Source organism: Pomacea canaliculata, linkage group LG1 (genome assembly GCF_003073045.1).
Source record: "Pomacea canaliculata isolate SZHN2017 linkage group LG1, ASM307304v1, whole genome shotgun sequence".
Taxonomy (NCBI): domain Eukaryota; kingdom Metazoa; phylum Mollusca; class Gastropoda; order Architaenioglossa; family Ampullariidae; genus Pomacea; species Pomacea canaliculata.
The window spans coordinates 39,999,230-40,025,277 of NC_037590.1; the positions used below are offsets into that span (position 1 = coordinate 39,999,230).

At 37.3% G+C, this 26,048-nt stretch overlaps 3 protein-coding genes across 4 annotated transcripts; 1 reads left to right on the plus strand and 2 right to left on the minus strand.

The window, feature by feature from the left end:
• Window positions 1-611: 611 nt before the first annotated feature.
• On the minus strand, window positions 612-8,434 carry LOC112556355 (pentatricopeptide repeat-containing protein 1, mitochondrial-like). 2 transcript variants are annotated; one of them, XM_025225286.1, is made up of 9 exons: window positions 7,984-8,434; window positions 7,548-7,671; window positions 7,089-7,229; window positions 5,457-5,774; window positions 4,145-4,885; window positions 3,592-3,708; window positions 2,348-2,530; window positions 1,717-1,909; window positions 612-1,345 (listed from the first exon to the last, which is right to left on the minus strand). In XM_025225286.1, exons 1-8 carry the CDS (start codon window positions 8,394-8,396, stop codon window positions 1,730-1,732), a joined length of 2,217 nt encoding a protein of 738 aa, XP_025081071.1. In that variant the 5' UTR covers window positions 8,397-8,434; the 3' UTR covers window positions 612-1,345; window positions 1,717-1,729. The 2 variants fall into 2 exon arrangements, with proteins under 2 accessions (XP_025081071.1, XP_025081081.1); XM_025225296.1 differs by having other exon boundaries at window positions 612-1,373.
• A 658-nt stretch (window positions 8,435-9,092) lies between these two features.
• On the plus strand, window positions 9,093-11,689 carry LOC112556362. Its single transcript, XM_025225310.1, has 3 exons — window positions 9,093-9,224; window positions 10,290-10,375; window positions 10,949-11,689. The coding sequence occupies exons 1-3, from the start codon at window positions 9,132-9,134 to the stop codon at window positions 11,100-11,102; spliced, it is 333 nt and encodes a 110-aa protein (XP_025081095.1). The 5' UTR covers window positions 9,093-9,131; the 3' UTR covers window positions 11,103-11,689.
• Window positions 11,438-25,919, minus strand: LOC112556350 (histone-lysine N-methyltransferase EZH2-like). Its single transcript, XM_025225271.1, has 17 exons — window positions 25,777-25,919; window positions 25,040-25,291; window positions 24,205-24,333; window positions 22,961-23,077; window positions 22,185-22,398; window positions 21,596-21,728; window positions 19,037-19,206; window positions 18,648-18,739; window positions 18,054-18,347; window positions 17,488-17,582; window positions 16,702-16,868; window positions 15,642-15,755; window positions 15,303-15,364; window positions 15,008-15,103; window positions 14,483-14,564; window positions 12,837-13,002; window positions 11,438-12,522 (listed from the first exon to the last, which is right to left on the minus strand). Exons 2-17 carry the CDS (start codon window positions 25,283-25,285, stop codon window positions 12,462-12,464), a joined length of 2,238 nt encoding a protein of 745 aa, XP_025081056.1. The 5' UTR covers window positions 25,286-25,291; window positions 25,777-25,919; the 3' UTR covers window positions 11,438-12,461.
• Window positions 25,920-26,048: the final 129 nt, after the last annotated feature.

The window sequence follows — 26,048 nt, forward strand, 5'->3', positions numbered from 1 at the left end:
GTATGTGCTCTGCATTCTTTTAGCTACTGTGCTGCCAAACAGTGGAACTCTCTCCCCTTCCATATTTTCCAACTACCCACACTAGTCCACCTGCTCATTTCTTCAGATTTCCACAACTCTGTCGCTACTGCTCGTTCCTCCAAATCATTTTTGCATTTCTAATTTAGTCTTTTTGCTACTTGTCTGTACAGTTGGTTCTTATGAAGTTTTTTTTTTCTGCTGTCCATGTCTTGTTCTTGCCTCAAATGCTGAGAGGATGCTTCTTCAGAAACATGACCATGCGCTACATAAATCGTGGGGATTTTTTTATTACTACTACTCAACAAATATCACCTAAAGCAAAATGGTTCACATAAGTGAAAAAGTGAATGAGATATTCAAAGTACTTCAATGCTTGTATTATCAGTCCACAGGTAAGCTCCATAATCAAATATGCATGCAAGTTGGTCTGGTTTACATTTCGTGACAAAAGTTTCATATTCATCCAAGTAAAAAACACAGTTTTCCAATGAGCAAGACAATTATAACTTTTGTTATTCCTTTAAGGTCTTTACACACCACATCCTCTCACAGTAAGCACAAAACAAAAGAAAAAAGTAAGGACCTTATCCTTGTAACTTCAGTTAACACTTTAATGTGTGTGTAGGGGGAGGGATTAATGTTTTACACCAAGCCAGCATCTAAGGTTATATCACAGCATGGCAGCCAGCCAGACCTGTAGACAGATGCCATGTGCAGAGAAGAAGTGTGTCCAAGATGAGATCTAAACCCAGGGCAGCTAATCCTCAGTGTATTGGTTACAGGTGCAAACCTTTGCACCACTGGACTGCCCCAACACTGTCATGTAGCATAACAACAAAAAAGCATGCACACCCAGAAAGTTAACTAATCAGGTGAAAATTAGTACAGAACTCCTTATGAGAAGTTTTGCAAGTTCATGTTGCTGTTAGGAATGCCAAGCACATGGTTGAAGTGCTCGACACACGTCTCACAACTACTGCCATCAATACACAACTTTTCATGTTGGTTCCCCATTCCCCCAATCTTCAAATATATTCACCACCCTACTCAAGATATTTTTTTCAGATACAGTTACTGCGAATATTTATATGGTGCTTTCACCCTGACTCACAGGTGCACAAGCACATATGCTTTAGGGATATGTATTGAACCTTTCATACAAGAATACACACACACACAGAGGGTTGGGGAAACCATGGTATCTGTAAGAAACCACTAACAGCCCTGTAAACAGATGTCACATCCAAACAGAGGTATACTGAAGATCTTGACACTGGATTCTCTGCTGTTGTGGTGACAGGTGTTTTAGCCACTGTAATCACCCCTGAGAGAGAAACCAAAGGAGCCTAGAACTAATTAAAAGAAAAATTTTCTTAAAGTCTTATTACTACAACAAAGCAGAAAACAAACTGCACTACCCTTAATACTTTAAAGCTTTTACATCTACATGTTTTCACTAGTTGAAAATACCAGTGCCTACATTCTTGGGTATTAGATACTCTTCCCACCTTATTCCATGCTGATCACGAGATCAGAGGAGGATGTTTACAAACAACGATCTACAAATCCGAACTAGAAAAACTGAGTGTGTGTGTTTATATAAATATGACTTTCTTTTTGTTCTCTTTCTATCAATATAAAGGTAAAGCGAGAGATCTTTTAACAACCAACATGTTTTCTGCAGAATTCACTTACATTCTGCCTTTACTCAGCTGACTGCAGCCTCAGCATCATCTGTGAGGGGCTTGGGTTTGAAAGCTGCCCATGGATGAGGATTTTTTCCTACTTTTGTTGTTTTCAGCCATTCTTGGTACTCATGTTCAAATCGCTCCATGCTCTTCTGAAATTTCTCAGACAGAAGAAAATTTTCTTTCTCTTCTTTTGTTTCCTGAAGACACACCATTATAAAAACCATTTGACTTTAACCATTTTAAATATGAAAAGTTGAATAGATATACATGCATAGTTATTTACAAATACATGCAAATATGTCTGAACTATGAGCTTCTAAAGACCTCTTGAATCTTAACATATAAAACATTTTTTTAAATTTTATCCTTTAATTCTTTTTTCTTCTCCATAAGATCTGATGATGGTCTTGCCTGTAAGCTCTTCAATGCCACTGTCTCATGGTGTGTGGTATTCTACAACTTTGTATTATCATTATCGTGAATAGTAACTTAAGTCAGCCTTCCTCCCAACTAAAGCACCCTCTCAATAACCTGCTGCTTTGTATAAATATTCTCTAACTTTACATCTACAGAAGCTTCAACCAAAGTGCAACACTAAGTACATGAGAGAGAGAAACAGAAACAAGCATACATACTGCTTCAACAATCTTTTGACGAGCTAGTGCAAGACTATTTTCAATGTGTTGGAGGAATGTAGTATTGGGGGCTATGTCCAATTTTTGCATAACTTGAAGCACTCTGAGCTTGTAACCAAACTTGAGACCTGATGCTCTCATTAGTGTTCCGAAGATCTCAATGTTTGGCTGAACTTCTGCATCCTTCAGGATAGGAAACAAAACACAATTTTGAGTTGATTTGCATAAACATTTCCAAAGAGTGGATACATATCTGTAAAACTGTAAAGTAAAGAATGTGTTGGCTGTGTACATATGTATGATTCTTTCGAAGGATATGCAAATCCACATGCTTCGTCCAATCCTAGCTAAATTTTGTGTATGTTCAAGACTATGTCTAGTTGTAATTTTGCTTGAGGGAATGTTTTAATGTTTATTTACCCATTTTATGATATTTCCTATGGCAATCCTACAACCTAGGGAAAATTTTGACATCAGTGTCATTTTAGACAGTGCCATATGGGAGAGATGGTGAAAGGTGCAGTTCTTGGCAGCACATAGATATCTATCTTCCCTTCAGGGAAATGGTATCTCCTCCTCCTGTCCCGCTTCCTTTTGGTCTGTTCTACCATCCCACAAGTGCTGACAGTCTGTGAGGAGATGGGATACCACCTGGACTATGCTGGGTATCTTTGTTTTATAATAATAATAAACAGCTCAGAAAGTTTATAAAACTGAAAAAACCAGGAATACAAAAGAATTATGACATGCACAAGTGAGAGATGTTATCCTGGTAAGGATTCTACATTCTGTGTGAAGGCCCACAAAAGATGAGGGACGATGTGTAAGGGAACAAAAAATAGAACCCAGTTCAACAGGGATATAAACAGAAAGGAGTACACTACAGGTAATCTGGGCAAACAGGTATGTGTGCACTTTCTGCTCCTCAAAAGGTGAACACTAAAATCTTTGCACAATGATATACATACAGGTGTGCCCTTCATGTGTCAAATACAAAAATAGATTTTATGAACATGTAGAACTTTTACTGCTCTGGTTTGGTTGGTGAATATCAGACCAGGGAGCTGCTTCAGGCCATTCTTTGATAGTTCATCTCAACACTACTTTCTTTTCTTTTCACCTGAACAATTAGTGCAAAAACTTAGAAAGTAAAGATAAATTTATAAAATTAAAAGGAAAAAAAAAAGGTTTACTAAAAAACAAAGGAACAAGGCAATAGTAGGAAGAGCTCTAAATGTACCTACTTCCATGTCTTTCAGAAGCTGTTGCCCATCCTTTTCAGACCGGCATGTCATTGCTAATATACCATAAGTCCTTAAATTTGCAGTTAGCTTGTTCTTTTTAACTTCTTCTTGAACATCCTGCATAAACACAAACCATTACATCTTTTGCTAGTTTACTGTCAATATTAAATAAGAGGCCTCATCACTGAAAAAAATTAACGAGGGCTACATTTATTTATATTAAACATACAGGTGCACAGACATGCATGAGCTTGGGTTGGGTATTTGGTAACAACTTTTCATTTTGCTGTATTAAAACAATACATACAGCAGGACCACCCAAACATATTGCACATCAAAACACTATTATATCCACACCTAAAACACTTAAAAATTATACCAACATGTGTCAAGGACTAAAATGAATATTAAGATCTAAACTATACATTGATTAAAGGCATTTAACAGAATGATACTTTCACAATCTTATTAAAGCATTCCACATTCAAAGACTCTTTACTTGCATGCACACATTCACTAACATAAATCAAGCCCAGCACACCTACCACCTTACCCTAGCAGCTGCGTAGTCTCTCCTTGCAATTCTTTTGTGCATTAACATGTTGAAAAAGTCAACATCTGGTTGGACCTTCATCTTTTTCATATCTGCCATTAATTTGTTCTCTGCCTCTAATGTGGGCATGGCAACTGTAACCAGCTGGCTGAAAGTGCGAATATCTGGCTGGACCATATCTTTTTCCATTCTTTTCAAAATGCCATCAACACCACCCAGAAGGGCCAATCGGCTTTCTTTACTTGATAAATCCCCCAGTGCAGAAACTGCTGCTGTACAAGAGATGGGGGAAAGCAGGTCTGGAATGTTGACTGGATATGATAAATTGCTCAACAGCTCCTTTTGTCCATCTTGTGAAATTCTTTGGCTGATGTCCTTGTTTGAGTCTGGGTTATTGTACCCCATTTTGTAAGTCCTCTTTTTTGAGCTGACACCACCAAGGTCCTCCAACTTTGAATGGTATCCTGAAGACTCAAGAAAGTCTTCTTTCTGGTTTACTTTAGAAGCAGGAAAACCATCTGTGATACCTGTCATCACTGGTGATGGTAAGAGAACTTTTTTATTGTCTTCCATGGAGGAAACACGTGGCTGGGTCTTCTCTTTTGCAGAGTAAGTTGTCTCTCCTAACAGATCTTCAATAGCTGCCACTTCTCCTACACCACAATCACGAACACAACGTAAGAGAAGGTTGTACAAGGGAAGGTCTGGACGTACTCTCATTCGCAGCATTAATCGCCACACCTACACACAAAAATCATAGACCAGTGAACACAACATTTCAGTATATGCAACAATATTTATATTTTTAAATATCATGAGTCTACCTGTGGGGACTGTACTTCTAAAGAGTTTTGAAGAATATTTCTTAGGGATTGTCAACAGACTTTAAGAAAACAGTAATGATACAGATAAGGTGAAAATAAGTTCCAAAGTATGAATTTTGAAAATAAACTTATCACAATTTCAAAACGTGATAACTACATGACACTGATAATCCTATCATGATAGAACATGATGTTAGTATAACTTATCTACGTTGGCTTATTGTATAAGTCTACTTTTGAAAAGGCACTTAATCATGTTTATTGAAGGTTATTAGTTTTGTTTATTACTTGTTACTCCTCAAGGAGCATATGGCCCCAATAACATCTCACCAGCGGACATGGTTTTAGGCAGCCCCCCGCCTCAGTTGGGCCCATGTAGTTCCAACATCCTTTGCCTCACTCTCTACTGTTCTTTTTATTGAAGGTTATTGAGTACAGATATTTTTAATTAGTCCAAATACCAATAATTTTTCCCAAATCAACACTACCTGAATGGCATAGCGGAGGCCTGCTTGCTTGTCTGACACACAGGCCATCAAGATACTGCTGAAAACTTCTTGGTCCAGCCTGAAAGTCTGTGAAAGCTGGTCCACAAGGGCAAATGCCTTGCGCAGGTCTCCACACATGCCAAACGCCTTTATCATAGCTTTGCCAGTGATAAGTGTGGGCTCAATCCCCTTCTCTTGCATCAGTTGCCACAAGTGATCTGCCCTCCGCAGCCCATCCTCTGGCCAGGGAGAGTTTGCACAAGCATTAAATAAGGCAGTATATGTCTGAGGCTTTGGCATGATACCCATTTTCTTCATCTGAAAAGTGAAATAAAGGTTTTATCCTCCTTGTTAGTCTAGTACTTAATATACATAAAATGAAAGGGGTTTTCAGACCCTCGACTGAACGTGTATTTATATGATAAGCACTATCCCAACTTCTGTAGTGTAAACGCTTGTCTACAGGTAACATATATTTTTCTGGTGTCATACTATTATGCATGTAGAGGTATGTCACTGAAGTTTGATAATAGATAACAATGAACTATCACTTATTAGCATTCAAGTCTGACTTACTACACATTAGTGTGACCCTGCTGCTAAATCATTTACATTTTCATGCCCACTTGGAAAATTTTCATCATATGATTTATTGTTGTTTCACATAATTTATAAACATTTTTAAGCAACTAGAAATAAAACAATTACAGAGACCAGCACTACCAGTATATCAATAAAAATGTATCCACTATAGACCCTGACACCTTACAACATGATAAATGGAAAAATCTCTTACAGAATAGAAAAGGGCTTCCAACTAAAACTTCACACTGGAGGGAAAAGACGATGAAGGAAAAGGAAACTGTAATACCAGGAGAAAACTCTCAATGGACAGCCATGTTCCAAGAACAAGTGTTACATTGGAGTGCGTGCCCCAAGACAAGATCTAAACCAAAGATATCACAATTCTTGCTAGGCTAGTCACAACCATGTGTTTTACCCCTGCACTGCTGGACCACCCCAAAGTGAATTCCATGACCCTCACTACTCTTTCTGCCATTCCTACTATTACTGCTAAACTAACATTAACAATATTATTAACATTGAATCTGGATAATAGGGGTTTTCTGTTATCAAGTTTCTTCACTTCATTCTGACAACAGCAGGAAAGATTCAAGCAGCATGGGTCATGTTACTGGAGCGATTGTCAGCAGTATTGGTTACTGCGTTGCCTTTTTTTTTTTTTCATTCTATTCGTGAAATATTGACAACTTCAAGCACCCTGTACACAAACCACAGCTACTGGCTTCTCACAGCTGTTGCAAACTATCTAATCTAGACCCTCTTGCAGGCTTGCATCCTAGAGGCTACAAGAGTTTCTTCTAGAAGCACTGACTGTCATTGAACATACTAGATCATTTTTTATTTTTTTTTTGTGAAGCACTTTGAGTTCGTCCATATGGCAGAGATAAGGGGCTATTCAAGTGAATTTGTTTATTAATATTATTATCACCACCATAACTGCCAACTCAGCAGGAATTGGAAAAAGCACTTTATTTCTTGATGCAATGCACCCTTTTACTCCAAGAATACAAAATTAGCTATTAAATTGTAAAACGTATGAAAATCTACCTTGTTAAACAAACTGAATGCCTTGGCTGTGTAGCCTGCATGCCCAAGACCACAAATAAGTGATGTAAAAACATAGTCATCGGGTTTTACTCGGTCTTTCTTCAGCATGCTTTCTTCAAGCAGTTGGATTGCTTCCCGAACCTACAAAGAAGTCAATGAATATACAAAAACATCAAACTGAATTTTCTTATCATCTTTAAGTTAGTAATTCATGTGCTTTGCTGTATCAAATCTGAGTCAGTGCCAAGGTTTCTACCAGATCTTTTAAACCTTATCAATTTTCACAGAGGATAGGATGTGTTACATATGTTAATAAACTACTAAGGAAAATATATGGGTATTTTCCCTTTGCACCTACATAATATTAGACATAAAAACAAAATTCATTGTAAGCATGTGTGTGTCAAATCAGACTTTTATTTTAAAAGGCATCTTGATAAACTTTGTAGTGATACCTACCCTCCCTCTTTTGTTAAACCTTATAATCTTTCTCCCATACCACGTTGGAATGTGGCGACGGTTTGTTGCAGAAAGCCTAATATGACTACGATCATCCTTCTCCTCCTCCTCATCATCAGTCAATCTGAATAAAAAGCAATGAAAAAAAAAGAGTTTTCTACCACTAAATTCATGGCACAAAACTTTATAATGGACCATGGCTCAGTTGAAAAAAAAAAATTGAACAAATTTTTTTTTAATCCTCCAATTTTTAAAGGTAGCCTTTTAAATAAATAAAAACTCACATTTATTAAAATGATGTAAACAAAGTAGACCACTACCAAAATTGGTGCAAAGAAGTCAAGGAGTGGACAAACAAAAGGATGTGTATACTTGGCCCTAAGTATTTTAAAGAAATATACATGTACAATACAATCCCTTTCTCTCGCCTTCTTACCTTTCATCATGAGTTGCAACTTCACAGGTTAATGATTCTTTTATCCTCTCTTCCAAGGTATCCTCTTGAAAAGTTCCAAATGTGTCTGCCCAGCCATTTGTTTTGTTTCTCTTGCTGTCTTGGGCTCTCAAGTCAGGCCTGTATGTGTTACTGTTATGTCTTCTCACTCTCAAATGATGTTCTCTATTCTGCATCTGAAGTTCCATATTTTGTTCTTTTTCTAATGCTGTCACTTGTGACTCAGACTTTACTCTTGCATCACTGAATCCTCTTGACAAATAAAGTAATAACCTAGGCTCTTTTGTATGACTTTTCTGCAGGAGAAAATGTAAGGATGGGTTGGACACTACATTTTGACAGACAGACTGAAGTGAACAGTACAGCTGTCTCAGGCAACCAGCTTGTGCCATCATGAGCAACGTATGATGATACAGTAGTTAATTATTCTGCCCCACTAGGAACACTTCTTTAGTCTAAACTACTTTAGAAGTCTTCTTCGTTTGCGAATGTCACTTCAAAATACTTTAATAAGGGTATTTTTGCGAACTCGCAGCTTTGTGACGAGGCTTTTCAAACAAAATCACACTACACTAGATACGTTAGCAATATCCTTTCCTGTGTGGTGTCGTTCGACTATATTCTATTCCGTTATGTTATCTTTACATTCACTTCCACTATACTCCACATCATTGTAGCAATGCCATGTAGAAAGCCACATGTGAGGGTTCGAGGCAAAATCATGGACATCACGCTGAGTGGAATCTGAGAGACTGGCAGAATGAAAAAACCAACCGACAAGCTAATTCTGTTTTTGGATTTATCCTTCGGGGACTGAGCTCTGCTGTCAAAGTTAAAACAATTTTTCGGCTTTACTTAGATCTTCATCTTAGCTAAAAATAATTTTCAAAACAGCAGTTTACGGCGTTGTTCTTTTTTTCTGCGATACGACCTTTTCTGCTCCTGTTCTTTTTGTATGCGTTTATTACAAAAAAGTTTACCGGTGCCCACAAGCCAGGAGATATCTGTTTCTTTTGTTAAGTCAATGACGTTTTGACCACGGACTCAGTCATTAAGAAAATCATTGGCATTGACCTTTAACTCCACGTGACGCTCGCGACGGATACAGCCTCGATGTGGTTTGTTTAAATATGGCGACAGGTAACGAGAAAACTAATGATGCCGGTGGACCCAGCGCAGGTGGACTGGAGGAGTTTATAGCAAATCAGCAAGCCATACAGAGGGTTAGATGTAGGCATATTTATCATAATTATACGGGATGATAGGCGTGTCCTTAAAAGAGTTTCGCCAGCTTCCGTCCACCTGTCGTTCCTGTGTGCAGGACCAACACTAGATGGTTATGGTTTTTTTATTTTGGCGAATAGACTTCTAAACGAGTGAATGAACTGTGTATGATGGTCTGAATTGTGACTAGGGGTCTGGTTGTTGATCTGCTTGCTGGATGAAAGTGTAACAGTGTTGTTGACTGTATTGTGCTGTGGTTCTTACGATCAAATTATAGGTGTTGTTGTGAACTATTCCTTTAATTGTCCTACGGAGTGAATCAAGTTGCATTATTTTTAAAATGACCCCTACTCTTAGCTATCGTTTAGTGTATCTCTTTTACCTACAGTGGTTAAAAGCAGAAGACAAGAAGCAAGTGCCTGCTTCGCAATGGCATCAGCTGGTTTGTGAAGGGCGTGTCTTATCCAGCCCCATTTGCGCTTTTTGATGTCTTGGCTAGTGGCATTCTGGTTGGTTCTTTTCCACAGGCTGCTGTTGGAGTTCGTTTCAGGCCATCTTATTCCCAGAATGTGGCATAGGCATCGGTTGGTAAAGGTCTGGAGCTTATTGTTGATGGTGTTTGTCACTCTCCAGGTTTCAGAACCATACAGGACTGCCTTCACATTGGTGTTGAAGATGCGGGTCTTACTGCAGAAGGATAATGCTTGGGAGTTCCAGATGGGGTGTAGGCTGTTGAAAGCATGCCTGGACTTGTTGATGCAGCTTTTGATGTCATTGTCTGCTCCACCGTCCTTGTTGACAATGCTTCCCAGATACCTGAAGTGGTCTGTTTCCAGGATGTTCTCCTTGAAGTTGGGTTGGGAGTTCCTGCTTGTTGTTGATTAAGCTGACTTATAGTAGATTTTAATAAAAGCACTTGCAGAAGTAAAACACAAAAAAGATCTTGTCTAGTCCAGGAAACATAGTTTCTAGATAAACATTAATTATAAGTGACTCAAGAAAGCTAAACTGAAAATTTGATTCAAGGTCTTTTCATTTGATGGTTTAATATTTAATCATTTCAGGCACAAGCATCAAATGAACCAGGAGAAAACATAGACGATGGCAAACTGTCACAGTTTCTCTCTAGAGCTTTTTCAGAAAGTAGAAGGTAATCAAGCTAATTGGATCCCAAGATGTGTGTACCAGTGTTTTTTTTAACTTTCTTTTCATAGCACATGGAACTCATATCCAAACAGAAAATGCACTCTACAAATTCAATTATTATTAAAGCATAATAAAAATTAGATATGATATTAAAAGGTGCTGACATGTCATTATTTTATTATTTTTTTTAAAAAAAGGTGACTTAATGACAACAAAGAAGAGCTTTAAGCATCTGCAAAATGTCTTGCCTACTTTTCTGATGTAGTAGTAGTCTTTTCAACTGCAGATAAGAATGTGCATATCAAAAGGCTTGTAACTCACAAATAGATTTTTGTGCAATGATCTAAACCAAACCATTTCAAAATAATTGTGCACTTGGATTAGTTTATGTTTATTTTCTTTTGAAATTCAGAAATTTAAGTATAAAATATTTTTTGAAGCTTGTTGCATAGGAAAGTCTGAATATCCCTTTAAATAGCTATTTTGATTTGTTGGGATGGGAACAATATGATGCTTGAAATCGCACTGGAGAAACTACATGGTTTAAGGGATTCATACATGTTCACACTGGTTGCAGGATGAACAATGAAGTGGAGAAGTCCAGAGCTAAAAGTGAAAAAATGCATCAAATCCTGGGTGCTGAGCGCGTGAGTAGTTGGTGCAAAGAACATGCAGCGGAAGTCCTCACCCAGCAGCAACAAGACCTGGTGGAGGGTACAAGCAAGCCTTAGTCCACAGCTACCTTTTTAAAACATTTTGAATGATGGTTGCATTTTTCAAATGTGTTTAACGCACGGCACCAAGAACATTTTTTCCAGCACAATAATGCTCACTAGAGCAGAACAAAAGGTCACTGTCCACTATAGTGGGCCAGAAGTTCTAGCATTAACCTTAAGCATTTCTGCAAAATTTGTGTGCATTTCATTAAGATATTCTTTTATGCATTCTGTTGTAAATTGTTTTCGTGTTTTAACTTTCTGATAGTATTAACTTTCAAACTAGCCACAATCAAATGCAACAAAAATATACTTACTAGAAACATAAAGTTCAATTACTAAAACAAGAATATTTTTTAACACAGAATTTATTGATGCTTTTTTTGAGCACTTATTGACATGATGGACAAACAGAAAAGCAGTGATAAGCCACTTATCCAAATCATTTAGCAAACACCAAATTCATGAAATGCTACAGAGAACACTGAAATGATGTCCAGTCACTTTTAAGTCTTCCAAAAAGAAAGCTGTAAACAGACAAAATTTTGTTGCAGAAACTGACAGATAAACATCTGATAAAATAAAAAATTCCAACTAAAAAAGTGTTTGCCTGTATGAAGTAGACATATGATTATAAAGTGGGTTTAAAATAGTCAGTTTTTTCTTAATCTGGAGGGATAGGAAAATTATTTTTTCCCAAAGATAAAGGGAACTATAACATCAGATATTTTATTTCTTCAAACATAATTGAAAATACTTCAAATTCAACCAGAATTAAATCTCATTTATTTAGAATACAACATCTGAAAGAAAAATATGCATTCCACATGGACAGTATGTGGAAAAGACTGAACTGTTTCTAATGCCCCTAGATGTGGACTGACTTCACACCAACACAGTTTTCTTTTTTTGCAGGCCTTCAAGCACTTGTGTAACACAGAACACAATTATCCATTAAAACAGCTCAATTTACATTCAGTAAATTGTTAGGTGGCACAATGTAAAGCATGTCCAGGAAAAAGAAAAGTATAAATTCCTTCCCACAGTCACAATAAGTACCCTGTAGAATATCTATGAATTATGGTCTTTAGTCTGACAAAGAAGATCCTTCTGTACAAAGAAACATTCTGTCAATGAATTTAAGCATTTTTCAGATGGATTAAACAACTAAACATTAAAATGGGCATGGTATTTGGAAATGCAAGAGCGAAAGAAAATGAAGGTTGATTTCACTCTTTCCATATCTACACACTTTCTTTTGCCTCCTGCCAAACAATGAACAACCCCATGTCATACCATATTGCAAGTGTCTGGAATGGCTGTTACGTGATGTGTTCTTACTGTGCACTGCATACTTGAAGCGAGTGGCAAAACCTATGTAGCCACTTCATCACGTTCTATTCCAACAAATTTAAGCTGTTCTGTTGGACCATATCTGCAACAATTGTAAAAAGATAGCATCACAAGACTGGCAATCATAGGAAGTGTCACAATAATACTCGTTATTTTAAAAAGCATTTTCCACATAAGTCTTTAAAGATGAATGGCTCTTGAAGACTTGGAACAAGACTCCCTTCTTAAGACAATGGCACTTTTATCATGGATACAGTAATGAAGAAAATCATTAGCCTTTACCTTTAACTCCATGGTTATCAGAAGCCATGACAATAATATTATTCCCACCTATCACAAGCTTGGTAACCAATTACTTTAAAGTTATTATCTGACTTTAAAACCATGAACACTAACCTGTAATCAAAGAAAAGCTCCTCCCCTGCCTGGATGGGTCGTTTGGCAAAGATTCCGATGCGATGATCTCCATTAACCATCATTACTTTTGCATAGCAATTTGGATTTATAGAGTGATTGGCGAAACGAATCTTGTTGCCTTTACGAGTAGCATCGACAACGAAATCTACACATTTGGAGAAATACAAAATAACATTAAAAAAAAAGTCACAGTTTAGAGGTTAGAGAAAGGGAATTGTTGAACACAACTCACCCTTAAACTAAGGAAATGACTTGTGAAAGTGAAACTACTGTAAAAATTAAATTTTCTTTATTCAATACTTACCAGACAACCTGATTATTAGGAGTAAAGGGGCTACAACTGCTTGTTTTATCTGCAGGTCAATCACCAAGCCACCCACCCATGAATGTAAGTAAAACCCCACCTGTGGTGACTAGTCCCCTCAGTTCTCCAACCATGCAGTGCAAATGTCACAGCCACATAGCGACAAAAAAAGGTAGAATATTTATTCATCCGTCCGTGAATTTTGCTACCAGGCCTCAAAGATTTCCATAATGTTTGGGTCTTGCAGTTTCTCCAAATCAAGGTGAATTCAGGGGTGTTTGAGTAGATTCTTTAAGACACTGACCAACGTAGTAATTCATCTAGTTAAAGAGCAGTTGTAGCCTCAATGTTTTTAATAGTTGGGTCGTCTGATAAATTTATTTACAAAAATGCTTGGATACAGTATCTATGATCAATTATAAAATCCAATGCAAAAGGTGAAAAATAAAGCTTTGAAAGGGCCACAAATCAGTTTTGGATTTACTACAATCCCATACACATTTGTACTGTTTAAGCTTTTCAAAGACTTGGCTATTAATGTAACCTATCAACCTGAAGATTCCTTTTGATGTGATATCAGTCTGGCAAACAAAAATCTCATTGATAAAAAAAGTAAAGTGCACAAACAGATAAAAGTACTTTAAAAATACTGCACATCTGCTGTTATAATGTGAAAAATTCTGAAATGTCTATATAAGTAGGGGTTTGTAAGACACATTTTACAACAGATGGTCAGACTGACAATCATCGTGGATGTAATGAGTTGTAGTAGGTCTCGTATTGTTTCGTGTATAGATGGTGTCTTGTGTGCGTCATTTGTTCCACGTCACTAGAAGCAGAAAAAGATGTCATATATAAAATAAGCAGTTTCTCTAAAAAAAAATGACAGAGTAGGGAAAAAAAAAACAACGGTCTTCGTCTGGCGTCTTCTTTATAACTCTCTAAGTGACATTCCTCTGAACTTGTGCCTCTCGATTCGATTCACCTACAAATCTCCTCATCCTCATCGTCATTTGCAGGGGCTCATTGAGTGCTGTGTTGTGTGTGTAGAATATGTCATGCGTATGCAAGGTAAGTGTACGTTCATGGTATTAACAACATAGTAACTATGAAGAAATATGACACCTGCACCACAAAATAAAGCTATGAAGGTAAAAAATGACAAGCACATGCTGACAATGTCAAGATGCACCTTAATTTCCATTGCAAGTAATAAAGCAGTTTGTGAACTTTATAAATTCAAATAGTTACAATTCTTTTGATCCTGTCATTAAACATCAAGATTTTAAAACAGCAGATTAAAAGACCCAGGACAGCTTACCGTTGTTGAGGTTAAAGAGAAAGCTGCACATATACTTGTCATACACCTTGCCCCGTCGGTCAGCTTCATCTTGGGAGATGATCTGCACATATACAAAATTATGTCAGAGACAGAGACTCAATAAATGATCATTCATTTGCACTGTTCTTCTTGCTTTACTCTCAAGCCATGAGAAGAGTAGCAAGAAAAGAAATGAAAACTGTCATTCTTTAATTTTTTTTAAATGAATTGTACACTAAATTTTCCTTGAAGAATTACAAGATAGGTCTCTGATGACTGTTCCAGCAGAATGACTCTATTCCTAACAATTCCTTATTTTTTACCTATGGACTAAGGAGAATCTTTTGTCCCTTTCTTTCTATATGCTGCAAACGAATCAAAAGAAAATGGCAAAAAGATCATAGCAGAAATATCAAAAAAACAAGAAATTAAAAAAATTTCCAAAAGAAAAATAAATCTCATTTCTGTGAGTGAAGATGCTAGTACAATGCTATCAGTGGGAAAAGAAATTGTTGTGATCCTCACTTCGCCAATGTATTCTGAGATGAACTCATTTTTCTCAACAGAATCTTTGAGGAATATACCCCAGCCAGCTACATCTGAAGGGGCCAGCAACAGATGCTGGAAAGAAAAATAAATGCAGATTATCTTGTTCCCTGTAGTCCATCTTTTTTTTTAAATTAGTAGATTGCTTTCTTAACTATAAAATGAAAACATTTTTGAAATAAGAAAAAATGGTATTTAAGATTAACATTTTGATTAATTATTGGTTCAGTGAAAAATAAAAACTATTCTAGAAATAATATTCATCAATGCTTACCTTCCTAAGACCTTTTTGAACACTAACATTTTTACAAGAGACTTTTGTTGTGTCAAACTGATCTGAAAAATAAATGAAAAAAAAAGGCAAGGTTTGAGAAACAACCTGTTCAGTCATACCATACATAATTGTCCCTACTTCTAGGCTGTTCTAATGGTATATGAAACATGATTTGACAAGGCCAGTATTTGGTCATGTACAAAACACAAGTGGACTGAATAACTAAATGACCTGCAGAAGGAAGAAAAGATATGTTATTGCTAGTTTTTCTTAAAAAAGGAAAGGTTGGGGAGAAGGCGTGAATAGGAACCAAAGAAAACTGATCAAAGTTGCACTTACCAGCACCACATGTCTGGCACAGATCTGGGTCACATTCTCGCACTGCCAGGAAGCAAGGGCATTGCTTTGTGTTGCACTGAGCTTTACACCTGCAGCCAGGAAACCGGTTGTGACCTGCATATGTTGGCAAAAAATGCAAGCTTTATTTTGGCAACAGCAACTGCTCCAAAAAGTGATAAGACTGGAATGTACAGGTATCTTAGCCCTTTACAGTTCAAGGTTGTTTTTTTTTTTTTGCACAATCCCTCAGAAGGTATCTTAAATACTTCAGTAAACTGCTAATTCACAGAAGTTGCTTCGTAGACCGTTGTTATGAAAGCACGCATGAGCATTAATTTTTTTAGGCTTGTCAATCTACCCCCCCCCCCCAAATTTCCATCGGTAAACTTGAGGAGGTAACTGTGGATATAACTTAAGGAATCATTTTTTTCTGTAGCTTTATTTCTTGGCATTTAGTCAGTTGTTTCCTGGCAGTAGTTTAGAATTTTCTAGATTAAGTCACTGCCAAAAATTGTGGGTCGGAGATTAAAGGTTTTATGTTGATTCTCAGAGCAAAAAAACACTCAAACGTCTTGCATATACATTTGTCTGTATGTTTAGATTTCTTATGGATCATCCTACCTATTTTTGACATTAAAAAAGCTACAGTTGTATTGTACACACTTATTTTACAACTTTTTTGGAAAATTATAAAAATTCATGCTGAAAGGGCATGACTCTGTTAACTAACTCAGCCACAACACCCTGTTAGAAAAATCTCAAGGTATGCGACTATAGATAATTTCTTAATACCTTCTAAAGACAACTGAAGTCATAGGCATTTTGAATAGATAGCTAATTTGGAATGATTAGATGAATGAAACATGTAAAATGTTGATGGCAATGGTCACCAGTCTGTTCAACCACCGTCCTGAGACAATTAAACCACCGAGTACTGAAGTTACAAACAATGATACATTTGTTTTATGTGCAGAGAATAAAATAAAAGTTTTTTGTATGAAAATTAGTCATGAAGCATGGGTGTATGGCTGTGTCTAAAAGATACTGATGTGCCACTCACAGTCCGTGCTGCACTGGCAGAACTTCTCGCAAAAATTCTGGGCCATGACACAGGGGCAGGACTCATCACATCGTTGTCCCGGATGATCACAAGGTTGGTAGTTATATACAGGGTTTGCAGTGCCATCTTTTTTCTGCTGAATTTTGCGGCAGTGCATCGACCAAAGCCTGTACATAAACCTGGCATCTCAGCATCATTTCTGGGTATGCATTTGCAGAAGGGAAAAAGGTAAAGACTGAGAACCCTTCTGGCTGTAAAGCTCAATGATTTGTTTACTGTATGCACTTTCAGGAGAGAAATAATTTCACTTTTCCATTCCTGTTTTCTCTCTCTCACTCTGAGACTGAAAAATTCCTAGTGCCATTTGCTCATAGAACAAAACTGAGAGCGAAAATCAACCAAGTTACCTACAGTAATAAGAATAATTTTAGTTAGATTTTTTTTTAATTGTAATGACACTGTTGCAATAACATTAATGTGCTGGAAAGTACAGAATGTATAATCTAAATAATTTTGCAGTTAATGCCTGCCTTTGACCAATCATTAGGCTGCTAAGTTGTCTGGGTTTTTTTTTTTTTTTACCCTTTTCCCACTCACGGATGGGTTCAGTCCCAAAAGCCTGGTAACATTAGCCCAACTAAAGGCAGGAATCCTCTCCAATGGGTTAAATTTCTGAAGGCAAGCTACTTCAGAGGCACTATAGGGAAAGAAAACTAAACATTCAACATCAACTTAATCATCTCCCATATATTGTAATGCTAAAATGCAACCATAATCTGCACTCACTTTGGCTTCTTTTTCTTTTTTCTTGGTGGGGTCTGGATCCGTTCTTCCTTAAGATCGGGGATATGAGCCTCTTCTTTAATAGCAAATTCATACACCTAACAAAAAAAAAAAAAAAAACAAACTCAATGCTAATCCCTTTTTTTACTTTCATGTATAACATACCTTGATGCATTCCCTAATGAAGCCATAAAGTTTGTTCAGATACTTTCTAAAAGAATTTTCAACTGTTTTTATTTGAGAAACTTAATATTTACTGTCCAGGGTGGCGAAATAAGTGTTTCAGCAGGGCACGACAGATTAAGGTTCAGCTTTACTTCCATGACTGCTGGTTTTCTTGTCACCCACCTGAGCAAAACACTCCAACCTTCTGCACTAAAGTCAAGCACACTAACCACAAAGTTACAGAGCCTCTCTACAGCTTATTATCAGAAAAGGCAAACTTTCTCTAACGTGTCCACACATATAATGGGAGCAAGGTCATACACACAAAGGCAGAAAAAAACCCACAAGGATCCCTTCTTAGTGGGCAAAGAAGGAGCGACCCTCCCCCTCAGAGGCTAGATTACCTGTTTGCACGATTTAGAGGAAATAAGTTTGGACTGGGTGCAGTAGTCATTGCGACACATGTCTGCCAGGACTCTAAACAAAGATTCTTCAGCTCCACTCCATTCAGCAGCCGTAGGCTTGTGTCGCTCAGGAAAGTGGAAGTCCATATCTGGTGCATCGCTACTACCCTCACTGTCATCACTGCTGTTGCTACTGCTTTCATTGTGCTTGTGTTTGCGGCTGGTAAGACGTGGAGGAGAACTACTCCGACTAGCCTCTGGATCAGTTTCATCCTCCTGTGGCTTGATGCCCGCCTGTGTGCAAGGATTTACATCCCAAAATAGTGATGGCAGAAAGTTACATTCGTAAGAGATGCATTGAATATATGCACACTGCAGTGTGTGTACATGTGTATGAGAGAGAGAAAGACTAGGAGATAAAAGGATTAGAAAAGAGACTGAATATGACATGCTAAGAAAGTTATGTGAGTGCAGTGCACAGTGATAAAGGATGTATACATATTAATAACAGTGATAAAGAAGGTACACATATTAAATACACATATGGTAACATTCTGTGAATGATGCATCCTTTTTCATAAAACGGAAACTCACAATATGCAGGAAGCAGTCAGGACCACAGGGTTCTCTGTCTTGTTTTCTCTGCGCCATTTTTCTAGTCAGCATGCTGGGAGTAGGATGGTAGGCTGATGTCATAGAGAAGATAGGCTATTTAGATAAGAGGTTGCATGGGAAACTGATGATTTAAGCACAAAATAGCGCATTTCCCCACATGAAACCCAAACGTCATCATGTGAGTGGCTAATTTATGCCATTATCATTTAGGGAAATTGTACAATGTTGCCTGAATTTATATATACCTCAAAAGTGTGCAACAAGATCAGGTTAAAAAGCTATTTTAAATCAATGTAGCACAATGTATCTAGTCTGTCAACCAAACATCACTCTTGTTTATATATTAAATCTCTTTGAAGACAACTTACGATGTAAAAAACAGTCATATTTAAAGCAACGACGACAGAACAGTGTATGGAATGAGTGCATCGTCTGTTCTCGAGGAACAGACTTTGCATTAGGACCATCTATGTTGGGTGTACATTCAGGTGGCAATGTGCTTGGATCTGCTGACTCATTTTCCAATAATTCTCGATATCTGTAAATGTTTAAAAAAATGTTAAGCATTATAAAGGCATTCCTATTAAGCCCAAAATAACTAAATAAAACTACAAAATCACAACTACTAAATTCAATAATAGTACATTATTATTCTAGCTGGAAGAATTTTAGTACCTAATTTCAAAGATATGGCAATTCCGAATTCAAAGTCTTGAATGACAATTGGTCTTAAAAAGTTTACAACTGACTGACAGAAGCCAATGTATAAGTACAGTTTGGGTACTATTGTTTGGTATGATGTTGAGAAAAATGGATTCTAGGAATCATGAGTGTGTATGTGTGCTTATGAACATGCATTCCTTGCCTTCAAATGTATAGCTCATGCAAAATCTTGACACAGAATGATAAGGGATGTAATTTTTTCCCACTTCTCCCCATAGAAGTGTTCATATTTGCAACAAAGCATCTCCATTATCATATTTATTAAAAAAATACTATTTTTAGCAGAAAATTTCTTTCTTCAAGCACTTACCAGATGACTTTATAGACATTACCATATTAAGCAACTTATTAACCTGCCAACTTACAACTGCACAAACACTAACCAATTACTAGAGAGCACAGATAGTCAACCCCTCCATTCACTTCCCTCTAATTTTTTTTTTAATCAGAATTTTACATGATACCCAATGCAGGTAAGCAGGAGGGAAATGTCATATCATCTGGAAAGTACTCAAAGGAAGAAATTTTACTGTAAAGAAATCTTATTTCTTCTTTGTACTTCAACAGATGACATGACTATATGAAGAATAATGGATCAGAAGGTATCTGAGAGCACAGTTCTATAACCCTTGAATGAGTTGGTGGACTAATGCTTTCACATCGAAGAGCAGAGTATGAATTCCACATATCTTAGTGCTTGACCATGACATGCTTGTCACTTGCATACCACTCCATGAAGTCTGTCAGTATGCCTACATAACGGGTGGGTAAACTACAGCCCACAAGCTCAATGCGTTTTTTTTTACCAGCCTGCCGCATAGCTTAGAATTTTTGAGACCAGCTCACAAAAAGAAAACTTAGCCCACCCCTGCTATACAATGTGTTTAAATGACACTTTCCTTGAGAAGGTTAGACTAGCAACAATAGCTCAAACCTCATGTGCTTATGCCTGAGAAGAAGATTCTCCTCACTGGGCAAGATTAATATATGAGATCTCAAATCACAATCACAACTTTTGGGATTTTTTTTGGAGTTCCAACTGATTACAAACAGGTTCACCAGTGGCCAAAAGAACACTCAGCTCATTTGCTGCCAGACATAGGGACCAAATATCATTATCTGTCTGCTCCTGCATAGAAAACTATTACGTTGTCGCCAGGGTATATGGCAAATCTGCAGTGTAATGTTGCGCCTGTGACACCACAAGGTCTAGTATACACACAGCTAGGGAAAGAGTGTGCTTCTATGTATAGTGCCCTTCACAATGCCAGCAGCTTACTAAAAGTGATGTGGAAGGACTCTTCCCAACATTGAGCACAAAAAGGGGTGCAGAGTAGCAGGGAAAGCAGACTCATCCTGTCCTTCAGCAAGCTGTAGGGTTGGTGGTGGAGGAAAACTGGTGTTTAATGCAGAGCTAGCAACTAAGGCTCTATCATGGCAAGGCAGCCAGCCAGCCCTGTAAACAGACGTCACATGCAGAGAATGAACAGCATGCCCAAGATGAGCTGAACCACTCACAGCCAACCTTCACTGTATTGGTGACAGATGCTAACCGTTGCACCACTGGAACGCCCCCAAGCTGTAGTGGGGCATAATGAACAATGCAAGATAGCGTTTAGCTTTACAAAGTAAAAACATCCCACAGCAGGCAAAGTGGCCTAAAACCTGACCCATCTGGTCTAAGTCAGAAAACTTGAGTGATGAACTCACTGGTCAGTCAGGATGGAAAGAGGGAAGTGAATTTGTATGCTGCCTGGTCATTGGTCAATGTTTGTCCAGTCTGGAGCAAACAGCTGGAAATGATGTGGCTACCTGGCTGATCTCCAGTCATCTGCTATGTTGTGAAGAAGAGATATTTGTTTAAAAAGTGGATAAGCTTTACTTAGATTTTTTTCCAGGTTACAAGTTCCTCCCACCCACCTCTAATTGCCCTTGTGGATGAATAAAGTTGTATTGAATTGAATTGAATTTTCTTTTTCTATTTTTTATTTGTTTAATGGAAATGGAGTGTGTATATGATTATGATGGAATGTATGTATCAATGCAGATATGTAATTGATGGTGCGCTGTAATAAAATGTTAAAAATCAGCCACACTAACAGCTCCTACTATGAAAGTATATGTACCTGTGTTATCTTGTGAACATGCTGTTAAAAATAGTTATTACAAATAAAAAACGACAACAGGCACAAAAAGAAACGTACTTTTCTTTTAGTTCTTCAGCTGTGCCCTTCTCTGGAAAGGTGGCACTAATTGCTTCAAACAGAATGTCGGGGATATCTGCTTTCTTGTCCCCTACACTCAGCACAGAACACTGAGATTCCTCTCCACTCTCACCTGCAAACATCTCCTGTATTTGAACGCACCATGCCAACTTTTACCTGAAATAAACTCTGCATTTGAGCACTTCAACAAAACCCTACTGATAATTTTACAAGTTTGATAAGTTGGTAAGTCAGATGTTCTCACAAAATAATACAAATTTAGAAGATTCTGTCACCTAAACACCACAACTAATAATAATTTAAAATAATATACGTGTTAAGATCCCATAACCATAGTAAAGTTTATAGTGATAATAAAATGCAATGAGCTTGAATGGAAGCCCAAATATTTGCTGGCACTGAAGTATCCATGAGCAGAGGACAGTCTGAAAAGACTTTTGTTTAGTATCTGAATGCTGTCTCTGCTGATCTAAGCGTAATGTGATTTACTCTAAAACACATTTTACAGACAGCATCAAATGACACTTTGCAAAACAGTAGCATCCTCTCTATGCTTGGAATAACATACTTTCCTCTGCACGAGTAGTCCCCGCATCAGGATACATCTGGGCCAAGGATCGTACAAGGGTGAGGAAGAGGTCATCAGACAAGTAGCTGGCATTGCGACCCCCATGAACTTTGCCGTCATAGTTGCGAAGCAGCTCTTCAATAAAAGCCCCATCCTGGTCCAGTATGTCATCTCCCATGTAGGGAATATTGTGCAAAACTGTTTCATCCTCAACCTAGTACAAAATCTCCCATTCAAAAAAAGTATTCATACACCATACACATAACATCAGGGAGATGAGAGGAAAGCCTAAAGTAATGGTGTTCAAACCCACAGACATGCACATTGGCTCATTTGATACCCATGTGACACAGCCTACTCCCCACAGTTGATCTATCTATGGGGTGGGTACCTGACTCCATAGATGGTTGGGCAAGGATAGGCAGAGAGGAGATAGGAACTGCCCTGGCTGAAACTGGTCCCAAGACAAATGAGGACTCAACACCTCACTGCCTTATGACTATAAGATCTTAGGACTACTTTTACTCATATACTTTCTCTCCCTCTCTCTCATTCACACACAACCCAGTCAAAATGTATTTCACTACACTTAAAATGTACACTACACTTAAAATCAACCTTCACAAGCAAGCATCCACATCACAGATGCATCCATGACAGCTGTACCTTCATGTGTCTTAAAAGATTTTGGAGATAAAGACTTGCATATTTAAAATTGTTAACAAACCCCTTAAAAAGAAACAGATCTTCTCAATAACAATGACATTTGTTCTGACCATAAAGTTCTGTTGTAAAGGTGCCCAGCTGTACATAGTAGGGATAGGTTTCACTGCATTCATGACTCGCACAGGCACAGTCTGGGATGGAAAATTAAATCCGCTTGAAACTTCACACTGCAGAAATATCAGACAAACCATGATTCGTCAAGTGTGATATATTTCTGTCCAGTAGACTCCACGATCCTTCAACACTACTTGCTTCAAATCTTTTGATTTAGTCTAAATTGCTTGAATTCTTTTAAACGATTTTATTTCTCTGTTTTGATGCAATGATACAGCTTTGCTTGGATACAACACAACAGTGTGTACTTTAACAGCAGGGCTTCTGCTAAGGCTAAATTCTTTGGGGTCCCAGGGACCCCTTCTTCAGATTTTTAAGGGGTCCCTGTTCTTCGCCCAAATTTGAAGGGGACCCCATTGACGAAAATTGAAGGGGTCCTCCGAACTTAAATTGCGTACTGTACGCAATTTTTTGCGTAAGCAGAAGCCCTGAACAGTACTTTTTGTTCTCATTATGTCACAAAAGGCTTACTTCTATTGAAAAGTTTAAGAGAATTTTACACTTCTGTAGCTTTGCACATACACACACATATATCTATATACACATAAATATGAATACATGCAAAATACTTAAATACAGAAAATAAAGTTAAATTTTAAAATTCAACTTTCTTCACAAGATGTTAGTCTTAATTTTGATAAAATTTTCTTATACCTCTGTACCTTTTAAAAAGTCACTGGACTTGTCCCTTGACCTTATAAGGCAAGATAATATGACCACATTCTAAGGATAACTCAACCACTACCAAAATACAACTTCAGCATTTCCTAAAGGCAATTTGGCCATTAAATTGCCAGTCAAGTCAACCATTGCCAACTGCCAGACACTTAAGCACCAAAGAAGCTAGCAGCACACAAGACAAATCCACGTTAAAATGTACAGAAAAGAAATAAACAAATTTCTTTATGTACACAATTCTCTTTCTTATCACCTAGGTCAAGTTGCTTCTAAACAGTACCTGAGTCATCTTTTGGAGGTATTTGATTTAGTCTTGGTGATTTATGTTTAAATTATCCTTGTCAATTTGCTTATTAGTGGAGTTGCCCCATTTAAAACTGGGCACTTACATTCTTAGCAAGAGCACAATAATTAAAATTTATTCATCCAACCTAATTCAAAGTTTGAAATATATATATAAAATAAATATACTGTATTATTAAAGGATGGTACAATGTCTTACTTTGCGAGTGATCGGAGTATTTGGCAATGTTTCAGGAACTATTAATCTTGGTACAGACTGGCTGTTTAGCCATTCATCTTGCTTTTTCAACTCTTCATCTATGTGCTGACGGTTGGCTGCAAAGGCATTCTGTTGGAATAAAAGGTTTAAAACAAACAGGTTACCTATATATAATAAAACAATTTTTCTGCTTGTTATTATCATGGATGCCTAATAAGATGTTTAACTTTCACTTGTGAAAGAGCAGCATGCCTAAGATGAGATCTTAACACAGGATAGACAATCCTGATTGTATTGTTCCAGTGGGTGAAAGTCTTCTTCTTGTTCCTCATCACCCTTAGTGAGTGAGTGAAAGTAATACTACAAAAATGTGGTTAGGATCAAACAAACGGTGTGGATTACCTAGTCCAGATACAAACACACACACACTATGACTAAGAAAATATAAAAAAAGAGGTGACCTATACTAGATTTCCTGGCAACTCATAGCACCAGCATGAAATGCGTTACCTCAGCACACCAACACAAAATGTCAATTTGCAAGTGGAGTATGACATGAGGAAAGGGTTCAGATTTCAGACAAGAGCCAAACCCTTTGAAAATAATTTTGTACTTTGGTCAGTACAAATGTTGTAAATAAATATGGCCTGTATGTTACAGATCATCTGTACTGCACTATGCTGTTACTTTGTCTTTATCATTTATCTGGCATTTTATATTTTAGTAAATATGTTAACGATTACTGTATTTATACAATATTTCAGTACAGTTGACACTAAACAATACATAAGAAGCTAACTTGTTTCATTCATCAATTATTCACATATATTAGTACCTTAACTTCATCTGCTCTTTTGAACTTTCGTTGATGGCAAATGCGCATATATTCTGTGCGCACTCTCTTCTTCCAGTCTACGATGCCCTTTTGTGAGTGTGATGCCTCACTTCCTTGGTCACTGTGGATAGATGAAGCTGCCGACAAATATGTTCCTCCTATGGACATACTGGCATGGGCACTTGTGATGGCAGCTAGGCGCAGACCTCCACTGCGAGTGGTTCGCTCAGATTCTGAGCCAGACATTTTTGCCTGTTTTAAACATATATATATTACACTATATGTGTCTCACACTATCTCCATAGTCTATACTTTACGTGATAAAGTTGGTCATTTTGTATGTTTTAAAAAAAAGTGTCACAGAGCTATGAACTCTGTAACTGATCATAGAAATACCACAGAGATACAATGCAATGAATTCTTGTTTCTAAAAGCGAAAATAAACTTGATAAGGAAATCAAACCCACTGCAGATGTAACCCCTTTTATCCTGTTAAACGTGTAACATATTTATACTTAAAAAAAAATACCCAATCGACAGCAGTGTAGATGAGGCGACGAGGAGTACAGATAAGTCACAATGACACAATCAGCTTCATCGATGCAAAAGTCACGTTTACTTTCATGTGAGAATATAATTCAGAAAGGAGAACCCTGAAAAGTGCGAACACATAGTAATACTTTACAAAAAAAAACTCTACTGTCAAATTAAAAAAATGGCAGGCATGTACAACAAACCTCTTTGGTCCGTTTTCGGTTTACATTGTTCCAACTACAATACAACAAAAGAGTGTTGGCGGATGTGACATTTATTAGCCGCCCTCGGTAAGGGGAAACAAGCCGGATTTCAGGATGAGAAGAAGTGAAAATCTGCCAATGTCTTTTATAATTTTTACTCGTAAAAATATAAATTAAACAGTGTGCATCCGCATTTTACGTTTAAGTACTTATCTATCTAGCATTTACATTTTTTTCTTGTAAAAAAATTTATCATTTTGCAAGTAACTCTA

Bases quoted from the DNA above. Each gene is read 5' to 3' on its own strand.
- LOC112556350 (XM_025225271.1), bottom strand. From the start codon at position 25,285: ATGTCTGGCTCAGAATCTGAGCGAACCACTCGCAGTGGAGGTCTGCGC. The intron at 24,334-25,039 runs GTACTAATATAT...TTATTCCAACAG, and splicing joins AAAGAGCAGATGAAGTTAAG to AATGCCTTTGCAGCCAACCG. The intron at 17,583-18,053 runs GTAATCTAGCCT...TTTTTTTGTTAG, and splicing joins CCTCTAAATCGTGCAAACAG to GTGTATGAATTTGCTATTAA.
- LOC112556362 (XM_025225310.1), top strand. From the start codon at position 9,132: ATGGCGACAGGTAACGAGAAAACTAATGATGCCGGTGGACCCAGCGCA. The intron at 9,225-10,289 runs GTTAGATGTAGG...TAATCATTTCAG, and splicing joins ATCAGCAAGCCATACAGAGG to GCACAAGCATCAAATGAACC. The intron at 10,376-10,948 runs GTAATCAAGCTA...CACTGGTTGCAG, and splicing joins GCTTTTTCAGAAAGTAGAAG to GATGAACAATGAAGTGGAGA.
- LOC112556355 (XM_025225286.1), bottom strand. From the start codon at position 8,396: ATGATGGCACAAGCTGGTTGCCTGAGACAGCTGTACTGTTCACTTCAG. The intron at 7,230-7,547 runs GTAGGTATCACT...ACTTCTTTGTAG, and splicing joins GGTTTAACAAAAGAGGGAGG to GTTCGGGAAGCAATCCAACT. The intron at 1,910-2,347 runs GTATGTATGCTT...GTGTGTCTTCAG, and splicing joins GTCAAAAGATTGTTGAAGCA to GAAACAAAAGAAGAGAAAGA.